The sequence below is a fragment of the Pimephales promelas genome, chromosome 6 (assembly GCF_988280905.1).
Source record: "Pimephales promelas chromosome 6, fPimPro1.hap1.1, whole genome shotgun sequence".
Classification (NCBI taxonomy): Eukaryota; Metazoa; Chordata; class Actinopteri; order Cypriniformes; family Leuciscidae; genus Pimephales; species Pimephales promelas.
In genome coordinates, this window is record NC_142774.1 from 569,898 (window position 1) to 593,705 (window position 23,808).

Below are 23,808 nucleotides of genomic sequence, written 5' to 3' on the forward strand. Positions count from 1 at the left end.
TCATTTGGTTGCTCTTTACATTTGTGTAAATTGTACTAGAGTATCACTAAAGTCAATTTATTATCAGTAAATAATCATGCAAAAAAATTACTTTCTAGAATGAAATTTAATGATATTTTTTATGCTTGTTTAAACAATATTAAGTTTAAAATATCAAATGTTAATGCAAGATTTTGCTTATATGGAAACAAACCCAGAACAAGGTTTAGGTTTAGTTTAATTCTCAATGGAAACACAAGAAAACACGAAAGAGAAATTTCAGTCCGGGTGATCAGTGAACTTCGAGAGGTTAAATTCACAGACAATAAATCACATCTCCTGATAGTATTCTTTATTTTTCCACACAGATCAGATTTAGCAGCGTTTCACTAAATGAATCGCAGACGTTCAGGAGCTTCAGAGCTGCCTTCATCACTACAACATCCTCTTCTGAAATGATGGTTTCATCCTTTATTAGGTTGACTTCACTACGTGCTGTCCCACCAACTTACATCTCCTCAAAATATACACTCAAATAGTGCTTTATCTTAAACTATCAAACAGCTTATGTGAGTTACTCTGAAAGGTGTACTTGTCTAGACTTTAATCTGTATAAAGATAATATATCAAGAGTTAAAACACATCATCTGTCAGTGCTTGAGTTAGAGAGAGTGTGTGTTTGGAGTTTCTCATTAGACCCTCAGGGTGTAGTCTGGCTAAACTATCCAGATAGAGTCCAGAAACCAAACCCAGCTGTAAAGAGAAGCACAGTGTTCACACAAGGGTGTGTTACTGCAAGTGTGTGTGCATCCGCAGGAGATGTGTGTGTGTGTGTGTGTGTCAGGTTGGTGAGATGGTTCGTCTCCGTATCCACCCACAGCTCAGGCACTTCATGATGCTCACGCCGACGCTCATGACCCCTCCCAGGTTATACAGCATGTGGTAGAAGGTGTGGACGGACAGGCTGCCGTTGGTGTCCGCGTACTTCATCGCCACGATCGGCGTGTACAGCGGGTTCGTCAGGTTACGGAACGGAGGACGAGGCGACTCGATCACCTTCTTAGTGACCTTCGAAAACACAGAGAGTGAGTACTTCATTTTAATATTCAGTACCAATATCTATATAACAATAACTACATCATAACTGTAACAACAACGATAATGTTCTGTTTAATATAAGTGTACACTTTTTTTCTGCTGCTTTAAATGCTCGAGCTCTTTAAAGCAGAATTGATTGTGATTGGCTGTCAATGTTTTAATTGTTCATTAGCTGGAAATCGTTCCAAAAGTGATTCCAACAATATCATTCCTCAGTCGTTATTGTTATAGTTGTTCCGTGGATTATTAAAAGTTTACGGTTATAGTTATCATTATAGTTATTGTGCTTGTGAACACACGCGTTCTGACCTTGGCGATGTCCTTGGGCGTTTGGCCCAGGGTCTGGAAGATGTTGACCGCGCCGGTCAGGTAGCAGGTCCTAAAGTGGTGGAGAGTCTCGGCATCCGTTCCGGGGAACTCTTTCTTATAAATGTCTTGGATCATCCTCATCTCAAACTCGGTGTGTACGGGCCCGGGCTCGATCATCGACACACTGACGACAGACAGAAAGATGGGAAATCAAATACACACAAACATCGACTGACAAGGAAAAAAGGAAACACAAGGACTATATACTAACAATAAACATAACACAAGACTAATCAACAAGAAAACTACAAACAGAGCACTCTGGACAGGAAGTAACACAAAAGTCCAAACAAGAAATTGGGAAGAGGATGTAGATGATTCTCTACAACAGTGGATCTCAACTGTGTGAAGTTGGAGACATCGAGTCGAGTGGCAATGTAAAATGAATCTGTGATCATTATTGGGTTTGCACCCGTAACAGCCTCTCCACACCACCAGAGGGCCCTCTCACACAACACAACTCGTGTGATTCTCGTTTCAATGTTTGATCGCTCATGTTAAGAGCCAAAGAGTGTTAGAAACTGAAAATCAAACGAGAAAATGAAATGCCGAAGTGTAGATTTGAGCTTATAGCAAACACATGTGTTGAGACTGCAGTGAAACTCACGTGACGTTGAACTTGAGCAGCTGGACGGCCAGACTCTCGCAGAAGCCCTCGATGGCGAACTTCGACGCGGAGTACACGTCATTAAACGCCACACCTGTGGAGACCGACACTGAGGTACATCTCTTACCGCGGTTTTTATAACTCTAGAGTTGTGAATGTCGCGTTGTGAATGCCAAATTCGCTTACTTATACTACGCCCTAAAAGTATGTACTCTTTTTGTGAAGAAAAAGTACATACTTTTGTGTGTGTAGCAAAAAAAGAAGGCAAGCTTTGGGACATAATGTCACGTCATCTTTAACGGACGGCTCTGTCGCGTGCTGCGTGAATCCTCACCATAAACTGCCGTGTCAATCATCTACCGTATCGGAGCACGTTAATCTGCCAGTCATGGGTCTTTCATGTGTATACTTTCCTCGTGTTTTGCAATTTTAATATAATGATGCATTTAAAAAGTAATGGCTAAACAAAAGTTCACAATGCTGCTGCAGATGCAATATAAGGAGAACATTGAATAAATTAATTTTCGTCAGGTCAGATAGTGTTAATTAATTAATCAGTCAAACCTCTTTATTTAAACCTCTCAACATAACCGCGGGACTCGCGCGTCCTCCGTGTCTGTAGTTTTTTAACACTTTTTACTCGTGTTTGTAGTTCTAACCGAATCCTCGTCCAACGCGCAATGGTTTGTGGGTAATATCAGCCGTTAGAGTGTGCATCGATCAGACCGGAAAAAAGTAGACCATCCGGGTATCTTTGAAACACTCATTTCAACATACTACGATTTGGGACGCACTAATTCTATTTTCAATATCTATTAAGGACGGATAGTATGCGAATTGGGCCGCAGCAACAGTTTAAGTAATGTCCTCACTTACACACATGAACTATAGTGAAACACTAGTGAAAAATAAAGTCAGAATAATTCTTGGTTTGACTGTACGTGTGTTTAACTTATCAGGACGATAATCCTGAAGTGGAGGAAGTACGTTAGGATTAACCCTTAAATGCAGATAAGCCAGTGAAGTGAATAAAGAGTGTGTGTTTACCCTGCAGGCCCATCACACTGCTGATGACGACGATGTGTCCCGAGCGTCTCCTCTTCATGTCGGGCATGACCTCTTTAATCATGCGCACCGCGCCGTAGAAGTTGGTCTCGAACACGTTTTCTATGTCGTCCATGCTGAGCCCCTCCACCGGCCCCACCAGCCCCACGCCAGCGTTATTGACTACACACACACATGGATCACGTGTCGGGGGATTCAACACCAATACTCAGCATTTCAAATATTTATCTGGAAGCTTGTTTCTGCTACAGAAATAAAAAAAATTAAAAAGGCAACTTTGTCTTTTTGTTTCTCGCAATTCTGAATTCATCTAAACTCAGAATTAGGAGAAAAAAGATCATACTTGTGTAAAGTAATAAAAAACTGCAATTGCGAGCAAGAAAGTCAGAATTGTGAGATAAAAAGTTGCAATTGCCTTATTTTTATTCCGTGTCCGACACAAGTTTCAAACACAAGTTTTGATGGATTTCTCTGGTTAAACCAATGAAAGATGAATGAGAAAACCATGTGACTCTGACAGTGGAGAAGCAGAATACAGTACAGCAGTATTATAGACACTGGTTGATTATCTCCACATCATTCTTATTTCTGTTCATCCCTTCAGCGGTGTTTCTCACGGATAACTAAAGCAGACTGGCGAGTGAGTCCGGGTTCGGCAGTGTGTGAGGATGAACCCGTTCCTGTTTCTGCTGACGGATCAGCACTGGATGAACTCAAGGTCAGAGTTACAAACTGATGCTCAGATTAACTGGGAACGAAAGGCTAATATTATCTGCTTAGTCTAAAGCGGTCCTGTAAACCTAAGCATGGATGAACACTATTGGAGATGAGGCTCAGTGTGTGTGTGTGTGTGTGTGGGGACTCACTCAGTATGTCTATATGTCGATCTTTGACGCTGTCGACACACTGTTTGACCGATTCATCGCTGCAGACGTCCAGCGCGAGCAGAGACAGGGTTCGTCCGTACGCGTCTCCGGCCTCCTCAACCAACCTGTCCTTACGCTTCAGATCCCGCATCGTCGCTATCACTACACACACACACACACACACACACACAGAGAGAGAGAGAGGACTAGTTACTGAACACACATGAACATAATGTACTAGATGATGACTAAAGAGATTTACACACAGCTCATACCCATCTGGCACAGGTGATTCATAAAGGTCATGCCAATGTCATGGACATGGTATAATGTGTGTGTGTGTGTGTGTGTGTGTGTTCTGCACAGGATGAAGAATATCTGCGTGAAGACTAAAAACACAAGAGATCAGTTCTGTCATGCCATTAAAGCACTAAAGGCTAAGCAGGGATAGAAGCCAGATCAGTACACACACACACACACTGATCCTACACACACACATGCTCTTTAATATAGTCACACACACACACACACACACACTGATCCTGCACACAAACATGCTCTTTAATATAGTAAAAATCTTTAATATTAATATTCACACCCTTGAATTATTTTATATTTGTATAAGTTTTAGTTTAACTTTTTAAAAATTAAAAAGTTAGTTTTTAATTTTTAAAAATAAATAAAATAAAATTAGTTTTTATTTATTTATATATACATTTCTAAGCTTTTCATTTATTGCAGACATAAGCTTATTTTAGTTAATCAGTACACACACACACACATATTATATATACACAGAAGATTTTATTTCGGATGTAATCGTGATATACAACCTGGCAAAAGTGGCCGAATCTACAGATATCTAAATTAGGATTGCTTCCTGAAAGGAAATTTACCAATTGTGTAACTGGGCGTACTAACGAATCTTATTTGATTAGGTTAATATTTCCATATTTCCATGGTCCTTTGCTTTTGAGCTTTTCGACGCGTCAGTAATGTTAGCTTCTGATTCAGTTTCTTCCTGAAAAATAGCTCTTAGTATTTAATAGGTCTATCTTTTAAGGTGTAAAGCTGGGTTAATTCATCATCCGAATTTATAAAATGTGTATTCAAATTAGTAGCTATAGTTAATGAATCTTTTACTAAAATACTGTTAATTTTTTATGTTTAAAACAAACTTTTCTAACTAATTTATTAAACAATTTGTCAGATTCTTCCCCATCCCCTTTTGAGCCCCAATAATGTCCATATAAACTGGCTTTGGCCTTTCCTAAAGTCTTTAATACTTTATTTTTATGACATTATATTCTAAACTTTTATGGATCTTATTAGGAAATTGACATAGTGTTCAGAAATGATTCATTATTATGATGTTTTAAGATATGTGTTTGCTGTCAAACTCAAAAATGTGTTTATTTTTAATTATTAAAAAATGTCAAAGTTAATGATTGTATTTTATTGATACAGTATTTTAGCATTATAGCATTTGAATCTGTCATATGGTCATGTTAGGATGTGCTCCACCTATGGGGCAAGTTGTCACACGTCACTTTCATTATAAATAATAAATAGAAATAAAAACATAATAAACACTGTATTAATGAAACAAAACCACATAATTGAACTAGACATGTGAAATGAATGAGTCGGGATAAATACTCTGGTTTCCACAAACGGGTCCAGTCTGATAAGGTTAGGTTTGCTCTCCTCTATTATGGTTTATTTACTCTATTATGATCAGACAGCAGATTATGGATTGGCAAAAGATTATAATGCTGTAAAACTCTTTCAGGTTTATTTGTAAACGATCGATCTACTCTAGTTTTAGATCGAGGGGTTGTTAGTGGGCTGTTCTGTCAGTTGTGTGAACTTATAATAGTTCAAACTGTTTTATTGTTCCCGGTTCGGGTCTTACCGTGGTAGCGCTGGTTGTCGTCTCTCGCGAGGTGCACGGCGATGCCCATCCCGATCCCGGACGAGCAGCCGGTGATCAGCACCACTCGCTGGCCCTCCGTCGCCATGGTTTCCGCGGGGCTTCGAAAGAGCAGAAGATCTCATGAGATCAGAAGTGCAGGAGACCGCGAGGGCGCGCAGTCACGGGGACGCGCGCGCGGGATTCTGTCAGCTCACAGCCCGAAGGTGAGCGGCTTTATAAAGCACAAGCACTTATTATAAACACTGTATATCTACGCTTTACTGAAACAATGTGTGACCCTGGGTCACAAAAGCAGTTAGGCTACAAGTGACATAAGTATATTTTTAAATCGATTTTTCTTTTATGCCAAAAATCATTTGGATATTAAGTACAGATCATCCTACATGGAGATATTTTGTATATTTCCTATCGTAAATATAGGACTTTCCAGAATTGCATTTCGAGAGGAAGAAAACATAAACGGTTATTTTTATTTTCATAGAATGCAGTCTAAATTCAACATTTTCAATATTTGATCGAATCCAGATCTTCATATTGTTGTATCTTCTTGACCAAATATTATCCTCTCTCATCAATGGAAAGCTTATTTATTCAGCTTTCAGATGATGTATAAATCTCAATTTCTGGACCCATGACTGGATCATTAGAGCCGTAGATAGGGCGGTATCACTGGTGTTGTTTAACGGGCCGCTTCAACTGCTAGAAAGAAACCATGTTAATCATTGTAATGTGTGTAATGTAATGTAATGTTTTATGTGTAAAATCAAAGCGTTTCAATGACGAACTGGGTCTTTTGTGTTTACAGTTTTCCTCTTGCTGGTCGGATGCTTCACTTGCTTTGGATGAACGCGTCTGCTAAAGTAAAGGTGTCCTGTTTCCCATCAGTGTCAACTACACGACCGACTCTAGCGCCACCCAGCGGTCCAATTACTGTACTGCCCGTATCTAATTACATAATGTTTTCAGTTTGAATTATAGGAATATTGTATTGCAGTGTTTATTCTGAACGATTTATCAGTGCACATCATTATTGAATGAGAATCAGTTCCTCTCGCAGCATCTCTTCTCTTCTCTGATGATGTGGGCGGGGCTATAACCTGTCACTCACATGAGATCAGCCAATAGCAAACCACAATCATCCAATCAATTCACAATCAAGCCCCGCCCACATGTGCTCTTTTTCCAAGAAAACACTAGCGATACTTCCGTTTCATGATGAGCATGATTTGAGTAATCTGTATGAGCTCATGCTTATATACTGTATTTGAAGAGCGAGTTCATCATTTGATGAAGATCATGATTTGTCTCAGGGGATGTTACGGAAACTCTTTCAAACATGAACACGAGAAGGAAAGAAGGAAAGGCGGGACTTGTGAAACTACGCTTGGAATCAGAGGCCCTGCTGGGACACGCCGATGTCACTCAACCTCCGATACAGGATTATACAGGACGATATACCAGCGTCAGTCACACACACACATACACACACCTCTCTCTCTCTGTATTCTGCTTCATCATCAGAGGTCAAGGTCACGGTCAGCTGCAGGGTATGACCTTTGACCCTTGCATTCACAGAATCACTCTTTTGGCATTTCTTGGAGAAAACAGTCAAAAGTTTGCAAAAGAGCGATTCATCACCAACATGAGTGTGTGTGTGTGTGTGTGTGTGTGGGCCCTTAGGCTCAGTTCAAGCAGGAATTTGGAATCTGCCAGAGCACATTTTATTTTATTAGTTGGGCAGCTCAACATCTTGTTCGAGCATGTTTATAAGTGTGTGTGTGTGTGTGTGGTTGGGAGAGTTAGTAGTTTCTCTGTGAAATGGGTCATTTGTTAATGACGAGTTCTGCATATCTCTGATGTCATCGGACAGCAAAGACTCAACTGAACTTTCCCTCTCATCACACACACACCAACACCAAACACACATGCCTAAAGTTTCATTAAATATTACGTAAAGAATTGAAACTCGTTGCAATGGCACAGTCATCATAGCCTTTGAAGAGTTTGACTTTTATGGCTTTTATGAGTTTTGCATTGCAACTACAGGTGGAACTCGAACAATTCGAATATCTTGCAAAAGTTATAATTGTGATGATTATGGCTTATGAAAACCCCAAATTCAACAGCTCAGAAAATTCAAATATTACATGAAATCAATAAAATAAAAGGAGTTTAAGTATGTCGGCCCTCTGGAAAGTATAATCATGCATATAGGCTATAGTTATAATAAATATATTAGTTTCACCTTTTAATTTAAATTACTGAAATACATGAACGTTTGCACGATACGCTTCTAGTCATTAATGCAATGCAATAAAAAACAACGAGATGTTATTTAAAAAGTGAACAATTTTAATGTTTAAATCCTAGTGTTGGTTGTAGCCTACTGTGTTAGTTTACGGTGATTGTAATTCAAACAAATAAAATCACATTACAGTAACGAACACGAGACTTGTTTTGCTGTACGATAATTAGTTGGGTTTGGGTTGAAATGCTTCTTTGTCCTGAAAATCTTGTCACAATGAAATATATATACATCTCGATGCGTGTTTTAATTGCACACATAATGTTTATGTTTTGTGAATGTAATTATTCTTCCGTTTTATCCGTATGGACAGCATCACTTGTGTTCTGTAGGTCAGGAAAAATATGATTTATTTAGATTTTATGATCAGCGAATTTAGTGACGTGAAATACCAAACAAACGTCGTAGCCAATCGTGAAGAGAGACTGTTTTATTCATGGGCAAAAGTTGTAACTCATAATGTTTTACCTCAAAGTTTTCAGCGGGAGAACTGAGACGCGCGCGCACACTCACACACACACACACACACACACACACACACACACACACACACACACACACACACACACACAGATGGACGGGTGAGGTGAGACAGTGCAGATAAACTCCAGCAGTCTGTCTGTCGGTCGGTGTGTGTGAAGGTTCCTGCAGGATTGTTCTCCGGGATTTTTTTGGTCGTGATCTTCAGGTCCAGGTGCGACAGACACACACACACCTCGCGAGCGCCGGGCGGTCCGGTGCAGCTGACGGGCTGAAGATGAGGATGATGAAGAACAGTTCCCGGATGGCCGGACTCGCGGTGGTTTTGCTCCTGCTGCACGCGACTCGAGCAGGTACAGTTCCTCAGTTCCTCAGCTCTCCTGAAATCATGTTAGTGTGGAAGATGACAGTGATGTCCTCAACCCGGGCGATAGTTGTTTGGTTAAGTTTTTTCTTTACAACCTCCAAGATCGTTATGATGACGAATTATGATGTGATCCAGTCAGATGGTCTTTAGTAGCGGATTATAGTTCTCTCACTGGAGTTTCTGGAAGAGTTTCTGTCAGTATTGTCGAGGCTCAGTCTCTGTTAGACCGCGATAATGACAGTATTTTAGATAGATAGATAGATAGATAGATAGATAGATAGATAGATAGATAGATAGATAGATAGATAGATAGATAGATAGATAGATAGAGTGATAGATAGATAGATCGATAGATAGAGAGATAGATAGATAGATGTGTTACAATGATAGTTCTGATATATTTGAGACGTCGATGAGTATTGAGTATAGTAATTACTTTGAGTGATGAACAGATTTCCTGTCGTGTTTTGTTGATTTTATGCCCTGTTCTGATCCTGATTCATGCCTCTAAAACACTGATGAACTTATTCTTAGACAGATAACGTTAGACAGATAGATAGATAGATAGATAGATAGATAGATAGATAGATTGATAGATTGATAGATAGATAGATAGATAGATAGATAGATAGATAGATAGATAGATGATAGATGGATAGATAGATGATAGATAGATGGATGGATGGATAGATATATAGATAGATAGATATATAGATAGACATATAGATAGATATAAGGATAGATAGATAGACAGATAGATAGATAGATATATAAATAGATAGATGATAGATAGATAGATAGATAGATAGATAGATAGATGATAGATGGATAGATAGATGATAGATAGATAGATGGATGGATGGATAGATATATAGATAGATAGATATATAGATAGATATATAGATAGACATATAGATAGATATAAGGATAGATAGATAGATAGATAGACAGATAGATAGATAGATATATAAATAGATAGATGATAGATAGATAGATAGATAGATGATAGATAGATGATAGATGATAGATAGATGGATGGATGGATATATATATATATATATATATAGATAGATAGATAGATAGTAAGATAGATAGATAGAAATATATATAGATAGATAGATAGATAGATAGATAGATAGATGTGCTATGCTAGTGTGGGTCAGTGCTCTGGATCTGATCATCTGCATCTGCTCCTGATTCCCTCTCTGGATCTTCAGGCCTCCTCCGCTGAACTGACGGTCTGTACAGAAACAGTGCTGTGTCTTTCTCTATCGAGCGTTGCTGTTTCTTTGATGGTATTGTGCTGTGAAACCCAGTTCCCTGAGGCTCTACAATAGAGCTGATCCTCAGAGGCGCTCGATACTCAGGCCCGTCAGGCGGGTATTAATGAAGAATAACGAGAGCAGGGCTTTTCCACACATTCCCAACACGTCTGAAGCTGTCCGGCGTTCCAGTGGATGAACGCTTTCTGCTGTTACTTAAACATGAACTTACGCATAGTGTGTCTTATTGAAAACACCACATTCACACATAAACAACATTAAACGCTGGATTCTCATCACAGCGAGACTTTAGGAACGAGTCGTCTTGTGTTCTTCTTTCAGAGAATAGTTCTGGATGGATTCGTCAGGTTTCTCTTGTTGAGCGTCGAGGGTTCGGACGGCTGATTGGTGGTCTGCAGTTGAGCCGTGAGCGGGGTGATCATGTGACTGAAGGATAAAGCTTTAATCCGGACTCTTCACCTCTGAGCGCTTGTGTTTCCGCAGACCTCGACCTCTCGTAGGTCCTCGAAGGTCAGATGGGAAGCGTTGAGACCTCTTTAGCCGTCCATGTCGAGGTTAAAGGGGCAGTTCAGAGTTAGTGTCTGGAGTAAATATATAGGCTATAATCTGTGGTTACACAGCCTTTTCAAAAATGGCGGTTGTTTCGCGTGCGTTCGGCCAATCGGTGAACACTAGCGTCACGGACGGCTCCTACAGCGCTGGTTTACACGAGACTGTGAGACTCTTGTGGTCACTCAAGTTCTCTTCCAGTGATGTTAATTCAGAGGTCTTTAATAACGTTAGCATGAACACATTGTTTATTTTGGATATTTTATGTGTTCATGGAAGATCTGAAGCGTTTAGTTGGACATTAGCATCTTGTTTCTGAAGATTTAGAGAATTTTCGAAGGTTATTTTAAATCCAGTTGATCGTGAGCAGAGCGCTGTGAGAGCGTGTTTCTGTCCGCTGTGGTGTACTGTGAGAGATCTCCCACAGCTGGAACTGGTAAATGTTCCTCGTGTGTTCCCCCTCGAGTCATGAGAAACCATGAACGGCTTTCTTACGAAGAAACTCCTCTTAAACGACTGCAAACGCTGAAGATCTCCGTCTCGCTGAGTGTTGAAGTGGGAAATTACTGTGACTCTGAAACTGAGTCAGGAAAGAAGTGAAAGGTCAAAGGTGAAGGTCATTGGGGTCACAGGAGTTTACAGACATGCTGCAAACGCACCTGTCTTACAACCAGTGCAGTTTACTGTGTGTGTGTGTGTGTGAGAGAGAGAGAGAAGCCCTTCATAAAAATGTAAAATGTCTGAGAGTCTGGACTGCATTTCTTAATTCACCCTTGTGTCGTCATTCACATCTGGCTCCCAGACACACACACACACACACACACACACACGCTCACACACACACACACACACACACGCTCACACACACACACACACACACACTCCCCTGCAGCTGCTGTTGTGTCTTTGATCTATAAGTTGTTGTGAAAGTTTTTCCAAATGAGTTAAGATTTTGTGCTGAGAGATGAGAGATGTTTCTGTGTGTGAGTGTGTGTGTGTGTGTGTGTGTTGGAGTGTGTGTGCCACAGATGCAGGTATTACACATGTGAAGAGACACATGACCAGTCCAGACCTGCATGTAGATACCTTCACACACACACACACACACACACACACAGTCGCGATCGGCTTTCCCCTGCTGTCAGTCATCAGTGTCAGTGAGTCGAGAGACAGACAGACGGACGGACAGACAGGCAGACAGACAGACGGACAGGCAGACGGACAGACAGACGGACAGACAGACGGACAGACAGACAGACGGACAGGCAGACAGACAGGCAGACAGACGGACAGGCAGACAGACAGGCAGACAGACGGACACACAGACAGACGGACAGGCAGACGGACAGACAGGCGGACGGACGGACAGACAGGCAGACGGACAGACAGACAGACAGACAGTCAGACGGACAGACAGACAGGCAGACAGACGGACAGACAGACAGGCAGACAGACGGACACACAGACAGACGGACAGTCAGACGGACAGACAGGCGGACGGACGGACAGACAGGCAGACGGACAGACAGGCGGACGGACGGACAGACAGGCAGACGGACAGACAGGCGGACGGACGGACAGACAGACAGACGGACAGACAGACAGACAGACAGTCAGACGGACAGACAGGCGGACGGACGGACAGACAGGCAGACGGACAGACAGGCGGACGGACGGACAGACAGGCAGACGGACAGACAGACAGACAGACAGTCAGACGGACAGACAGGCGGACGGACGGACAGACAGGCAGACGGACAGACAGGCGGACGGACGGACAGACAGGCAGACGGACAGACAGGCGGACGGACGGACAGACAGACAGACGGACAGACAGACAGACAGACAGTCAGACGGACAGACAGGCGGACGGACGGACAGACAGGCAGACGGACAGACAGGCGGACGGACGGACAGACAGGCAGACGGACAGACAGACAGACAGACAGTCAGACGGACAGACAGGCGGACGGACGGACAGACAGGCAGACAGTCAGACAGACAGACAGTCAGACGGACAGACAGGCGGGTGTGAGGCTGTTCATTAGCGTTTATTACAGTAACTGTAGTGTGGCGTCTCTAGCGGCCGAACCCATCGATGTGCTGAAGATCCTGGAGCTGTCAGACTCCATGGAGGGCGTGTCCCTGGAGGCGGGGCTTTGCACCAGTAGGCGGGGCTCCGAGGAGGCGGACCTCGCTTATAAGATTGAGAAGAAAATCCAAGTCAGTGTTCCGACCAATCAGCTTTTCCCAGGTATGTAACACACACACATTCATTCATTTATACAGTTTTTTAAATATATATATAAATATATCAATAAGATCACTGAAATCAATAGTTTTCTTCGTCAAGGACGCATTAAATCGATGGACAGTAAAGCCATTTATAATGTTCAATGACAGACCGTTCTGGCATGTGTGTGTTCAGACTCCGTGTTCCCGGAGGACTTCTCGGTTCTGGTGACGGTCCGGGCTCGGCGCGGCGCTCAGTGTTTCCTGCTGTCGGTGTACGACCGTGAGGGAGTTCAGCAGCTCGGACTGGAGCTCGGACGCTCACCCGTCTTCCTCTACGAGGACCAGAACGGCCAGCCCACGCCTGACCTCTACCCCACCTTCAAGAAGATCAACCTGGCGGACGGCAAGTGAGTGACATCATCGTTCATCATCACAGGCTCATCCTCTTCTGTCATCAGACACTTGTAATAGCTGAATAAATTCAATCACTCCTGACAAACGCAATATCTTCAGTCATTCTGCTTCTCCGCTATGTTGTGGAGTACCGTAGCTGTTCCCGACCTCCCTCAAATGTGTTCGACCCTTAACCTCAACGCTCTCCAGTTGGTGGCTCGGCAGTGGTGGCCAAATTTACATTTCTTCACTTAGCTGACGCTTTTATCCAAAGCGACTTACAATTGCTGTATCTGTCAGAGGTCGCACGCCTCTGGAGCAACTAGGGGTCAAGTGTGTTGCTCAGGGACACAGTGGTGTCTCACAGTGGATTCGAACCCGGCTCTCTCACACCAAAGGCATGTGTCTGACCCAGTCTTACCTGGACGCCACTGGCCAACCTGACTTTACTTTGTGGATTACACCTACCCCTTCAGGTCACCGTAGCCGTCCGCCAGATATCGTCAGGTGGTCCCCTGTGAATTTATCTTGATTTAAGAAAGTTTAGGTATTTGTGCTGGAAAGCGAGGCAGAAACACTGAGGAAGAGCATCACACTTGTTTCTGCAGTGAGTCTGAATCTACAACGAGTCAGAACAGGACACAGTGTAGATAGCTTGTAATTGGGTGTTATATGTAAGTAATGTGAATATTCATAATTATTTGACTTTTTTTCTTATGTGAATCACAAAAAAATTAATTTTTGAAGAATATCTGATCCATTCTTTGCCATATAATGAAATGGTATCTTCAAAAATGCCATTAAAGCATCATAAAGGTGGTAAATATGACTCTTCTGAATGAATATGATGCTTTGTGTTGAACAAACTCAAACTAACATCTGTGAACATCTCTCTCAAGTTGAGTCTGCTGTATTTCTATAGCGCTTTATAGAGTATATATGACTCAAAGGTGCTTCACGGTAATAAATAACAGTGTTGATGTAAAATTCATCTGATATTAAGAAATTCAATTTCAGCTGTAAAGCAGGTCTAAGACAATAGAGTCATTTTTTAGATCAGTTGAGTTCAGTGTGGATTCAGTTCAGTGTTGATTCAGTTCAGTTCAGTTGATTCAGTTCAGTTGATTCAGTTCAGTGTTGATTCAGTTCAGTGTTCATTCAGTTCATTGTTGATTCAGTTCAGTTCAGTTGATTCAGTCCAGGGTTGATTCTGTTCAGTGTTAATTCAGTTCAGTGTTGATTCAGTTCAGTTCAGTGTTGATTCAGTTAGTGTTGATTCAGTTCAGTTCAGTGTTTTGATTCAGTTCAGTGCTGATTCAGTTTGTGTTGATTCAGTTCAGTTCAGTTCAGAAAAAAAACGAGTTTGTGTTCCCAGAAGAACGAAAGTGCTGCATGTCTGAACGAGGTGAGAATGAGTAAATGACGAGAGGATGATCATAAGCTGATGTATGGAGATGAACTGTGACCTACAGGTGGCACCGAGTGGCCTACAGCGTGGAGGGTCAGAAGGTCACGCTGTACCTGGACTGTCAGAAGGTGGCGACCCTTGACCTCCCTCGAGGGCCGGAGCCCAGGGTCAGCACAGAGGGAGTGACGGTGTTCGGGACGAGGCTTCTGGATGAAGAAGTGTTTGAGGTGAGGGTTGATCACACACGGGGTCAGGGAGGTCACATGATCAAGAGCAGCGAGTGAACACAGTCTGTGTGTTACACACACACACACTACTGTTCAAGTTTATTTGATCAGAAATACAGTAAAACACAGTGAAATATTATTATAAAGTAAAACTGCTGTGTGAATATACTGTAATATTCCTGTGATCAGTTTATCACTCCAGTCTACAGTGTCACATGCGTCTTAATAAAATTAATAAAGTGCAATTTAAAAAAAAAAAAATCATCATCAGTGTTAAAAACAGTTAAAATGGATTTGGAAACCGCTGTACTTTATATTTTTCAGGATCCTTTGATGAATAGAAACTATGAAAGAACAGCATTTATTTTTTTTTACATTATTAATGTTTACTGTAACTTTTGATCGATTTAATGCGTCCTTGATGAATAAAAGTATTCATTTCTTTTTTTATCCCACTAACCCCAAACTTTTGAACGTTAGTGTATATATTGGTATTTATATATGTTTGTATTTATCCATAATTTTCACATATTTCTCATTTTTACATGTAAAATATTTTTCTGGCTTGAAAGCATTCTCTAGTTCTGTAATAGCAAACTGTAAACATAAAAAAGGTATATTTAACAAACATAAAAGTTCCTATGTTAATTGTTGAGTGATGCGTTAAGAAGACTGAACTGTGAGTTATATATTGAGTTTTATTATATGTTAAAAAAAAGTTATTTTGTTAAGTAAAATTTCAAATGCGATTTAGATGCTTTTGCATCTGAACTCTTCATATGGAAATATAAACATAGATGCTGTACTGTATCAAACACTTAAACGATATGAAATATGAGAAGTAATGGACTCCTATTGTGTTAAAAAAGAAGTCCCTTTCTGTTAGGGGTCGGTTTAACTCAATAAAAAGTATAAAAGTGTCAAATTAGTATGTAACATTATCAGTAATGAGCGCACATATCCTCCGCCTTTCATATTCATTTTCAGTCTTAATAATTGAGGTCCCAAAAACGAACAACCAAAACCGTACTTTTACAGACTTTCTCGTGTATTTAATATCGTAGTCTTTGAAAGGCTTTCTGTTTTGTAAAGGGTTGATCTCGCACGGATCTGTGTAACCAGCCTCTCCAAAACACATTCATGGATTGATATTTTGCATATTCTTGACTCTAAATGAGAACAAAATCTCAAAATCTCAGGTTTATTGAGTGTTTTAAACAGTTTTAAACAACCTGAGACTCTGTCTCAGCATCATCATCATCATCATAATCAGACGTCGTTCATCAGGTGTGTGTGTGTGTGTGTGTGTGTGTTTCAGGGTGAGATTCAGCAGCTGTTAATCTCTCCAGACCCCAGAGCTGCTGCGGATTACTGCCACACACACATTCCTGACTGTGACTCCGCCCTCCTCTACAACAGCCTATCCCTGGACCCCGTGGAGGTAGCCTCATGCATATTCAGCAGTGTTTCCGCATAGATAATGAGTCGTCTGTCCGTTGGCTGTGTTCGGGGAGCGGTGTTGAACATGTTGTCAGGGACTGGAGCCAGTGTTTAGATTAATCATCACCCTAGAGCCATTTACACATCATAAAAACTCAATAACTCAAGACTCGTATCTTCACAATATTCAAACACTTTTCTGCTTTAGATCCGAGTTTGTAATGTTGTGATTCTGGTTGTTTTGTTTTATGGATTATAAAGTTTTAAGAAAGATTTTCTTGAATTCCTGTGAGAGAAATGAATGTAAAACACTGTATAAAGTGACGGTGACAGATCTGTGCTGATAATAATGTGTGTTTCTGCGGTGTCTGTTGTCATGGTAACGCAGGTCAAGAAGCCGCCGCGGAAACCGATCGAAGAAGAGTTTGATGATGACCTTTATAATGACCTTTACAATGACCTGTCTGAATCAACTGCAGGAGACAATGCCACCGAGTACGAGGTGTGTGTGTGTGTGTGTGTGTGTGTGTGTGTAATAGTTCATAATAGTAACCCTAACTTGTACTTTTACTCAATTACTTGGATAGTTTTGTACTTTTTACTCCATTAAAATGTCTTGTAGTCTTTAAAGTTGAAGTGACACACAGTCTCTCATCAGGACTGAAATCTCTCCTCTCTGATTATAATATTAATCATATGTTTCTGAATCATAATGTGAATAACTAGCGGCCACTCAAGACTAAAAGACTGACTTTTGTTGTGAACAGTTGCCCAGTGGTTGGAGGTTTGTCCATGTTTCAAGAAATGAGCCAAACCAATAGAGACAAACGGTCAATTATTGAAATGTATTATTATAAGTAAGCATTTTAGAACAATAATGACCAAATCAGAATTGTGTGTGTGTGTGTGTCAGATAGTGGAGTACGAGGACTCTGAGAACGAGACGGAGTATTTTAAGGAGTACACTGAGTATCACGAGTATGACGAGTACGACTTCCGGCCGGCGGAGAGACACGAGCAGTTCTTCAATGGACAGGTAATGTCTCTCTCCCTCTCTCTCTCACTGCGTCTCCTTCTGTCTGATGTGACGAAGATATATTAACATGCAATATTGTTATGAAAAGACGAACTAAGACGAATAATAAACACACTCATGCAACTTCTGTGTGACGATACAAAGTATTTTTATTCATGTTTTATGAGAAAAACATCATTTAGAATCATCAGATCAACTTTGTGGAATTTCGCGATGTTAGCTTTTGAGAGAAACACTTGAATGAAAATTTATATGATAATATTATAAATACTATATATATTATTACTAAATAACTGTGACCATTATGCTGTATGACTAAAATATGATTTGATTTAAAAACGAATCTTTAAAATTTGAAATAGTTTTCATTGATAAAAACTAGCCTGTGAGACTGAGAGTAAATGACGTCTGAGTGTGTGTCGTGCAGTCGGCCCTCGGCCCCGAGAAGGGAGAGAAGGGGGAGCCGGCGCTGCTGGGACAGGGGACTCTGGTCACGGGACCCCCGGGCCTGCCTGGAGCCGAGGTAACCTCACCCGCCATAGAGCCTCTCTGTGTGGACCGTGTGTGTGTGTGTGTGTGTGTGAGTGACAGGCTTGTTTCCCACAGGGCCCGCCGGGTGAACATGGTCCAATGGGCCCGCCGGGGCCGATCGGAGATCCAGGAGACCCGGTGAGACACACGGACACACACACTCGTCGTGATCGCCAGGCTAATGGCTGATATCACACACTCTTACACTGTCTGTCTCTCATCAGGGTCCTGAGGGCCGTCAAGGACTTGCAGGGGCTGATGGGATACCTGGACCTCCAGGCAATCTGCTGATGTTACCGGTGTGTCCCTGACTGTCTGTCAATCACGTGACCTTTGTTTTGAAACTTCGTTTGCCGTTTGAATTGACAAATACACTATTGTTCTATAGTGAACCGGTTCAGATGTGAGTCTGGTCCGGATCATGCGTTGTGTTTGAATCGTGTGTGTGTGTGTGTGTGTGTGTGTTAGTTTCAGTCTGGTGGTGATGCTCGTCTGGGTCCCGTCATATCGGCTCAAGAAGCTCAAGCTCAAGCCATCCTGCAGCACACCAAGGTCAGACACTAACTCCACACTAACTCCATATTAACTCTACACAAACTCCCCACTAACCCCACACTAACTCCACACTAACTCCTCGCTAACTCTACACTAACTCTACACAAACTCCACACAAACTCCATATTAACTCTACACAAACTCCTCACTAACTCCATATTAACTCTACACAAACTCCTCACTAACTCCTCACTAACTCTACACAAACTCCACACAAACTTTACACTAACTACATATTAACTCTACACAAACTCCCCACTAACTCTACACTAACTCCACACAAACTCCACACTAACTCCATATTAACTCTACACAAACTCCACACTAACTCTACACAAACTCCACACAAACTCCACACTAACTCCATATTAACTCTACACAAGCTCTACACAAACTCTACACAAACTCTACACAAACTCTACACTAACTCTACACAAACTCCTCACTAACTGCACACCAACTCTACTCTAACTCCACTCTATCTCCACAGTAACTCCAAAGTAGCTCCACACAACTCCTCGCTAACTCTACACTAGCTCCACTCTAACTCTACACTAACTCCACACTAACTCCTCACTAACTCCTCACTAACTCCACACTAACTCCTCACTAACTCTACACTAACTCCACACTAACTCCTCACTAACTCTACTCTAACTCCACTCTATCTCCACAGTAACTCCAAAGTAGCTCCACACTAACTCCTCGCTAACTCTACACTAGCTCCACACTAACTCTACACTAACTCCACACTAACTCCTCACTAACTCTACACTAATTCCAGATTAACTCTACACTAACTCCACACTAACTCCTCACTAACTCTACACTAACTCTACACTAACTCTACACTAACTCCACACTAACTCCTCACTAACTCTACACTAACTCCACTCTAACTCTACACTAATTCCAGATTAAATCTACACTAACTCCACAGTAACTCCACATTAACTCTATACTAACTCCACACTAACTCTACACTAATTCCACACTAATGCCACACTAACTCTACACTCACTACACTATCACTTCGCACTCCACACTAACTCTACACTGACTCTTCACTAACTCTACACTGACTCTACACAAAAGTCCACACTAACTCTACACTAACTCCACACTAACTCTACACTGACTCTACGCTAAGTCCACACTAACTCTGCATTAACTCAACACTAACTCCAAACTAACTTGACTGTAACTCTACACTACGTGTGTGTGTGTGTGTGTGTGTGTGTGTGTGTGTGTGTGTCAGCTGTCTCTGAAGGGACCGCCGGGGCCGCTAGGACTCACAGGACGCCCGGGACCGCTGGTAAGTGTCGGAACAACACACACACATGCTATTCAAACATTATGATGTTAAAAGTTTTCTTTTTCTTTTGTAAAAATGTTCATAATTAAGATCAGTGTTAGGTTAGTCTCTGTTATCTATAAAAACATGTGTGTGGCGCCCTCTAGTGCTCCTGTGTGTTTGTGCTCTGTTTGTACACAGTCAGCTAAGATTATGTGTGTCATCAAGTTTCATCATTTACAGTTTAACCTTCATCTGGACAATCACACAATTAAACAAATCAACAAATATAAAAACAAAAGAACAAATAAAACCAGATCAGTAGAGCTCAAATGGCCAGACTGAGTGTCAGTCTCAGCTTCAGTTTAATGAGCTTGATTAGTTATAAAGGACTTTCAAGGTAGTGAAGGTGTGTGTGTGTGTCTCTAACTGTGTGTTTGCTGATTGTGTGTTTGTCAGGGTTCTCCAGGGCCGCGGGGTCTGAAGGGAGATCACGGACTCACAGGACCACCGGTACGAGATTATGACACTCATTAGATGTTCATATTCACTACAATACTAAAGTTTGGAATAATTGTGTGTGTGTGTGTGTGTGTGTGTGTGTGTGTGTGTGTTCAGGGTCCTCGTGGGCTGCCAGGGGCTCCGGGACTCAATGGTAAACTAGGCAAGAGGGTGAGTCTCATCTGCACACAAAACAGACCAGCAGACACCTACCTGAACACCTGAAAACACAAGTGTGTGTGTGTGTGTGTGTGTGCAGGGTCGTGGTGGGGTCGACGGAAGCAGAGGTGAACCAGGAGAAACAGGAACTAAAGTGAGTGCATGAGTGAGGGATTATTAGACTCTTGTAATGAGTTTGACCTCATGTAGATGGATTTATGGATTTTGACAGATCAAACAATATTTATTCGATTTGACTCATCAAACACAATCTGTACCTAAACATGAGTGTGTGTGTGTGTGTGTGTCATTATCAGGGTGACAGAGGGTTTGATGGTTTACCTGGTCTTCCTGGAAACAAGGGTCACCGGGTAAAACACTCTCCATTCACACATATCACATATCATCTGAATATGAATAAATGTTCATGAGGGTCAGAAACATCTGTGTGTGTGTGTGTGTGTGTGTGTGTGTGTGTGTGTGTGTGTGTGTGTGTGTGTGTGTGTGTGTGTGTGTGTGTGTGCAGGGAGATACGGGGAAGAAAGGGCCAATTGGTCCTCCAGGAGCCCCTGGAGAAAAAGTGAGTGAACATTTCTTTAATATTTTTTAAATGCATTACAACACCTATCAACTGCATAGCAACACCCGAACATCCCAGAACATCCTAACAACTGCATAGCAACACCAGATCAACCACACAGAACATCCTAACAACTGCATAGCAACACCCTAACAACCACCCAGAACATCCTAACAACTGCATAGCAACACCCGATCTACCACCCAGAACATCCTAACAACTGCATAGCAACACCCTAACAACCACCCAGAACATCCTAACAACTGCATAGCAACACCCGATCTACCACCCAGAACATCCTAACAACTGCATAGCAACACCCGATCTACCACCCAGAACATCCTAACAACTGCATAGCAACACCCTAACAACCACCCAGAACATCCTAACAACTGCATAGCAACACCCTAACAACCACACAGAACATCCTAACAACTGCATAGCAACACCCGATCAACCACACAGAACATCCTAACAACTGCATAGCAACACCAGATCAACCACACAGAACATCCTAACAACTGCATAGCAACACCCTAACAACCACACAGAACATCCTAACAACTGCATAGCAACACCCGATCAACCACACAGAACATCCTAACAACTGCATAGCAACACCCGATCAACCACACAGAACATCCTAACAACTGCATAGCAACACCAGATCAACCACACAGAACATCCTAACAACTGCATAGCAACACCCTAACAACCACACAGAACATCCTAACAACTGCATAGCAACACCCGATCAACCACCCAGAACATCCTAACAACTGCATAGCAACACCCTAACAACCACCCAGAACATCCTAACAACTGCATAGCAACACCCTAACAACCCCCCAGGGCATCTGTCTCTGTAGTTGACGGTGATGTTGTGCTTGTCCCTCAGGGGTCAGATGGTCAGCCGGGGCCGAGAGGTCAGCCAGGAGAGCCAGTACGTGCCACTGCTCTGATCATATTACTATTGATCCTCATCCTCACTCATCCACTCATGTGTTTGTCAGTCAATGATTGACAGATATTCCTCAGCTCTGTGTGTGTGTGTGTGTGTGTGTGTGTCAGGGTCTGGCGGGGTTGACGGGTCAGCGGGGTCTTCCTGGTCCTCCAGGTCAGCAGGTAAATGCTGTGTGTGGGTTTCAGTATCCGTTCATATATCTGTCATGTAGCATCATGTCGATGACGTGTGTGTGTGTGTGTGTGTGTGTTTGACAGGGTATTCGTGGGATTGATGGAGTTCAGGGCTTGAAGGGGAATCTGGTGAGGACACACTGACCTCAGATCATACTGGGAATGTGCTGATGACATCATCATGACATCATACCCTCTCCTCTTCTTCTCACAGGGGCCGGCTGGAGAACCTGGAGCTCCAGGACAGCAGGGGAACCCGGGATTCCAGGTACACACACACACACACACACACACACACACACACACACACACACTCTGACTCTCTCTCTTCTGTCCTGCAGGGTTTTCCGGGTCCGCAGGGAGCGATCGGATTACCGGGAGAAAAGGTGCGCTCTCTCCGTCACAGTACATCTCCAATGATTGACCTCAGCAAACCATCAGACGTATAGGACTAAACATGTATATGAGTGTGTGTGTGTGTGTGTGTGTGTGACTCAGGGTCCTCAGGGGAAGCAGGGGATGAAGGGTTTGCCTGGAGTGGACGGCCCTCCGGTGAGTGTCTCACACGTGTGTGTGTGTGTGTGTGTGTGTTGATCAGTGCTCCTGCTGTTCCTCATGATGCGTCTGCACACACAGGGTCATCCGGGACGAGAGGGGGCGCCCGGGGAGAAAGGCCTGCCGGTGAGAGTCGCGCATGTGTGTGTGTGATGTCATCTTAGTGTGTGTTCAATCCCTGATTGCTCTTGTGTGTGTGTCCTGAAGGGTGCGTCGGGTGTCCAGGGGCCTGTGGGATATCCCGGACCCAGAGGAGTCAAAGTACTGATGTCTTCTTCAACACTGAGCGCCTTAACCTGCAGTTCCTCCTCTGGCCACTAGAGGCGCTGCAGGAGACACTCTCTCCCATAGACACACATGTTAAAATGGCCAACTGTACAGCAGAAAAACACACGTGCTAACAGTGGTTTTGGTCTATATCGCTAATGTTGTCCTTCATGACGACTGTGACGGGGGTGAATATTTTTATAACTCATCCGTTCTGCATAATTAAGGGCGTGGCCACTTGAGTGACAGGTGGATTGAGCTGATGTCACTACTAGCCGTTTGTCTGCTGTGTGCTAGCGTCACGTCACCTCAGCTAATCCGCATCGCTGCACATGTTTGTTTATCCGGGAGTGACGCGCTGTCGAGATGGCGACGGCTCCGCCCACTTTTGTGTGTTTTGACTGTACGTGTGTGTGTGTGTGTGTTTTAGGGTGCTGATGGGCTCAGAGGACTAAAGGGTAGTAAAGGAGAAAAGGTGAGATCATCATAATTCATAATTTCAGTCTGACATAGACCAATGATCACCAGATTTCATAAACACCCCGAAAGACCAGCACTTCTCATATATCACATCTCCAGACATAAT

The 23,808-nt window shown here is 42.5% G+C and overlaps 2 protein-coding genes and 1 long non-coding RNA gene across 4 annotated transcripts in view; 2 read left to right on the forward strand and 1 right to left on the reverse strand.

Moving 5' to 3' along the window:
* Positions 1–199: 199 nt before the first annotated feature.
* Positions 200–6,005, reverse strand: rdh8b (retinol dehydrogenase 8b). The gene is made up of 6 exons (XM_039655336.2): positions 5,900–6,005; positions 3,985–4,146; positions 3,101–3,280; positions 2,054–2,147; positions 1,387–1,570; positions 200–1,047 (listed from the first exon to the last, which is right to left on the reverse strand). The coding sequence occupies exons 1-6, from the start codon at positions 6,003–6,005 to the stop codon at positions 820–822; spliced, it is 954 nt and encodes a 317-aa protein (XP_039511270.2). The 3' UTR covers positions 200–819.
* On the forward strand, positions 2,027–8,620 carry LOC120466747 (uncharacterized). 2 transcript variants are annotated; one of them, XR_016168781.1, is made up of 4 exons: positions 2,031–2,167; positions 3,108–3,836; positions 5,908–6,123; positions 6,726–8,620. It is a non-coding gene; the product is annotated as an uncharacterized LOC120466747 (long non-coding RNA). The 2 variants fall into 2 exon arrangements; XR_016168780.1 differs by lacking the exon at positions 5,908–6,123 and having other exon boundaries at positions 2,027–2,167; positions 3,723–3,836.
* A 171-nt stretch (positions 8,621–8,791) lies between these two features.
* col5a3b (collagen, type V, alpha 3b) overlaps positions 8,792–23,808 on the forward strand; it is a 30,022-nt gene continuing 15,005 nt past the window's right edge. The window contains exons 1-26 of the mRNA XM_039655324.2: positions 8,792–9,058; positions 12,988–13,158; positions 13,333–13,546; positions 15,005–15,167; positions 16,486–16,608; positions 16,996–17,109; positions 17,521–17,643; positions 18,071–18,166; positions 18,250–18,312; positions 18,399–18,473; positions 18,643–18,726; positions 19,988–20,044; positions 20,483–20,536; positions 20,642–20,695; positions 20,784–20,837; positions 21,001–21,054; positions 21,210–21,263; positions 22,162–22,206; positions 22,335–22,388; positions 22,485–22,529; positions 22,615–22,668; positions 22,742–22,786; positions 22,899–22,952; positions 23,037–23,081; positions 23,163–23,216; positions 23,653–23,697. Coding sequence (XP_039511258.2) covers positions 8,983–9,058; positions 12,988–13,158; positions 13,333–13,546; positions 15,005–15,167; positions 16,486–16,608; positions 16,996–17,109; positions 17,521–17,643; positions 18,071–18,166; positions 18,250–18,312; positions 18,399–18,473; positions 18,643–18,726; positions 19,988–20,044; positions 20,483–20,536; positions 20,642–20,695; positions 20,784–20,837; positions 21,001–21,054; positions 21,210–21,263; positions 22,162–22,206; positions 22,335–22,388; positions 22,485–22,529; positions 22,615–22,668; positions 22,742–22,786; positions 22,899–22,952; positions 23,037–23,081; positions 23,163–23,216; positions 23,653–23,697 — 2,070 coding nt within the window. The 5' untranslated portion in view covers positions 8,792–8,982. The remainder of the gene's footprint in view (positions 9,059–12,987; positions 13,159–13,332; positions 13,547–15,004; positions 15,168–16,485; positions 16,609–16,995; positions 17,110–17,520; positions 17,644–18,070; positions 18,167–18,249; positions 18,313–18,398; positions 18,474–18,642; positions 18,727–19,987; positions 20,045–20,482; positions 20,537–20,641; positions 20,696–20,783; positions 20,838–21,000; positions 21,055–21,209; positions 21,264–22,161; positions 22,207–22,334; positions 22,389–22,484; positions 22,530–22,614; positions 22,669–22,741; positions 22,787–22,898; positions 22,953–23,036; positions 23,082–23,162; positions 23,217–23,652; positions 23,698–23,808) is intronic.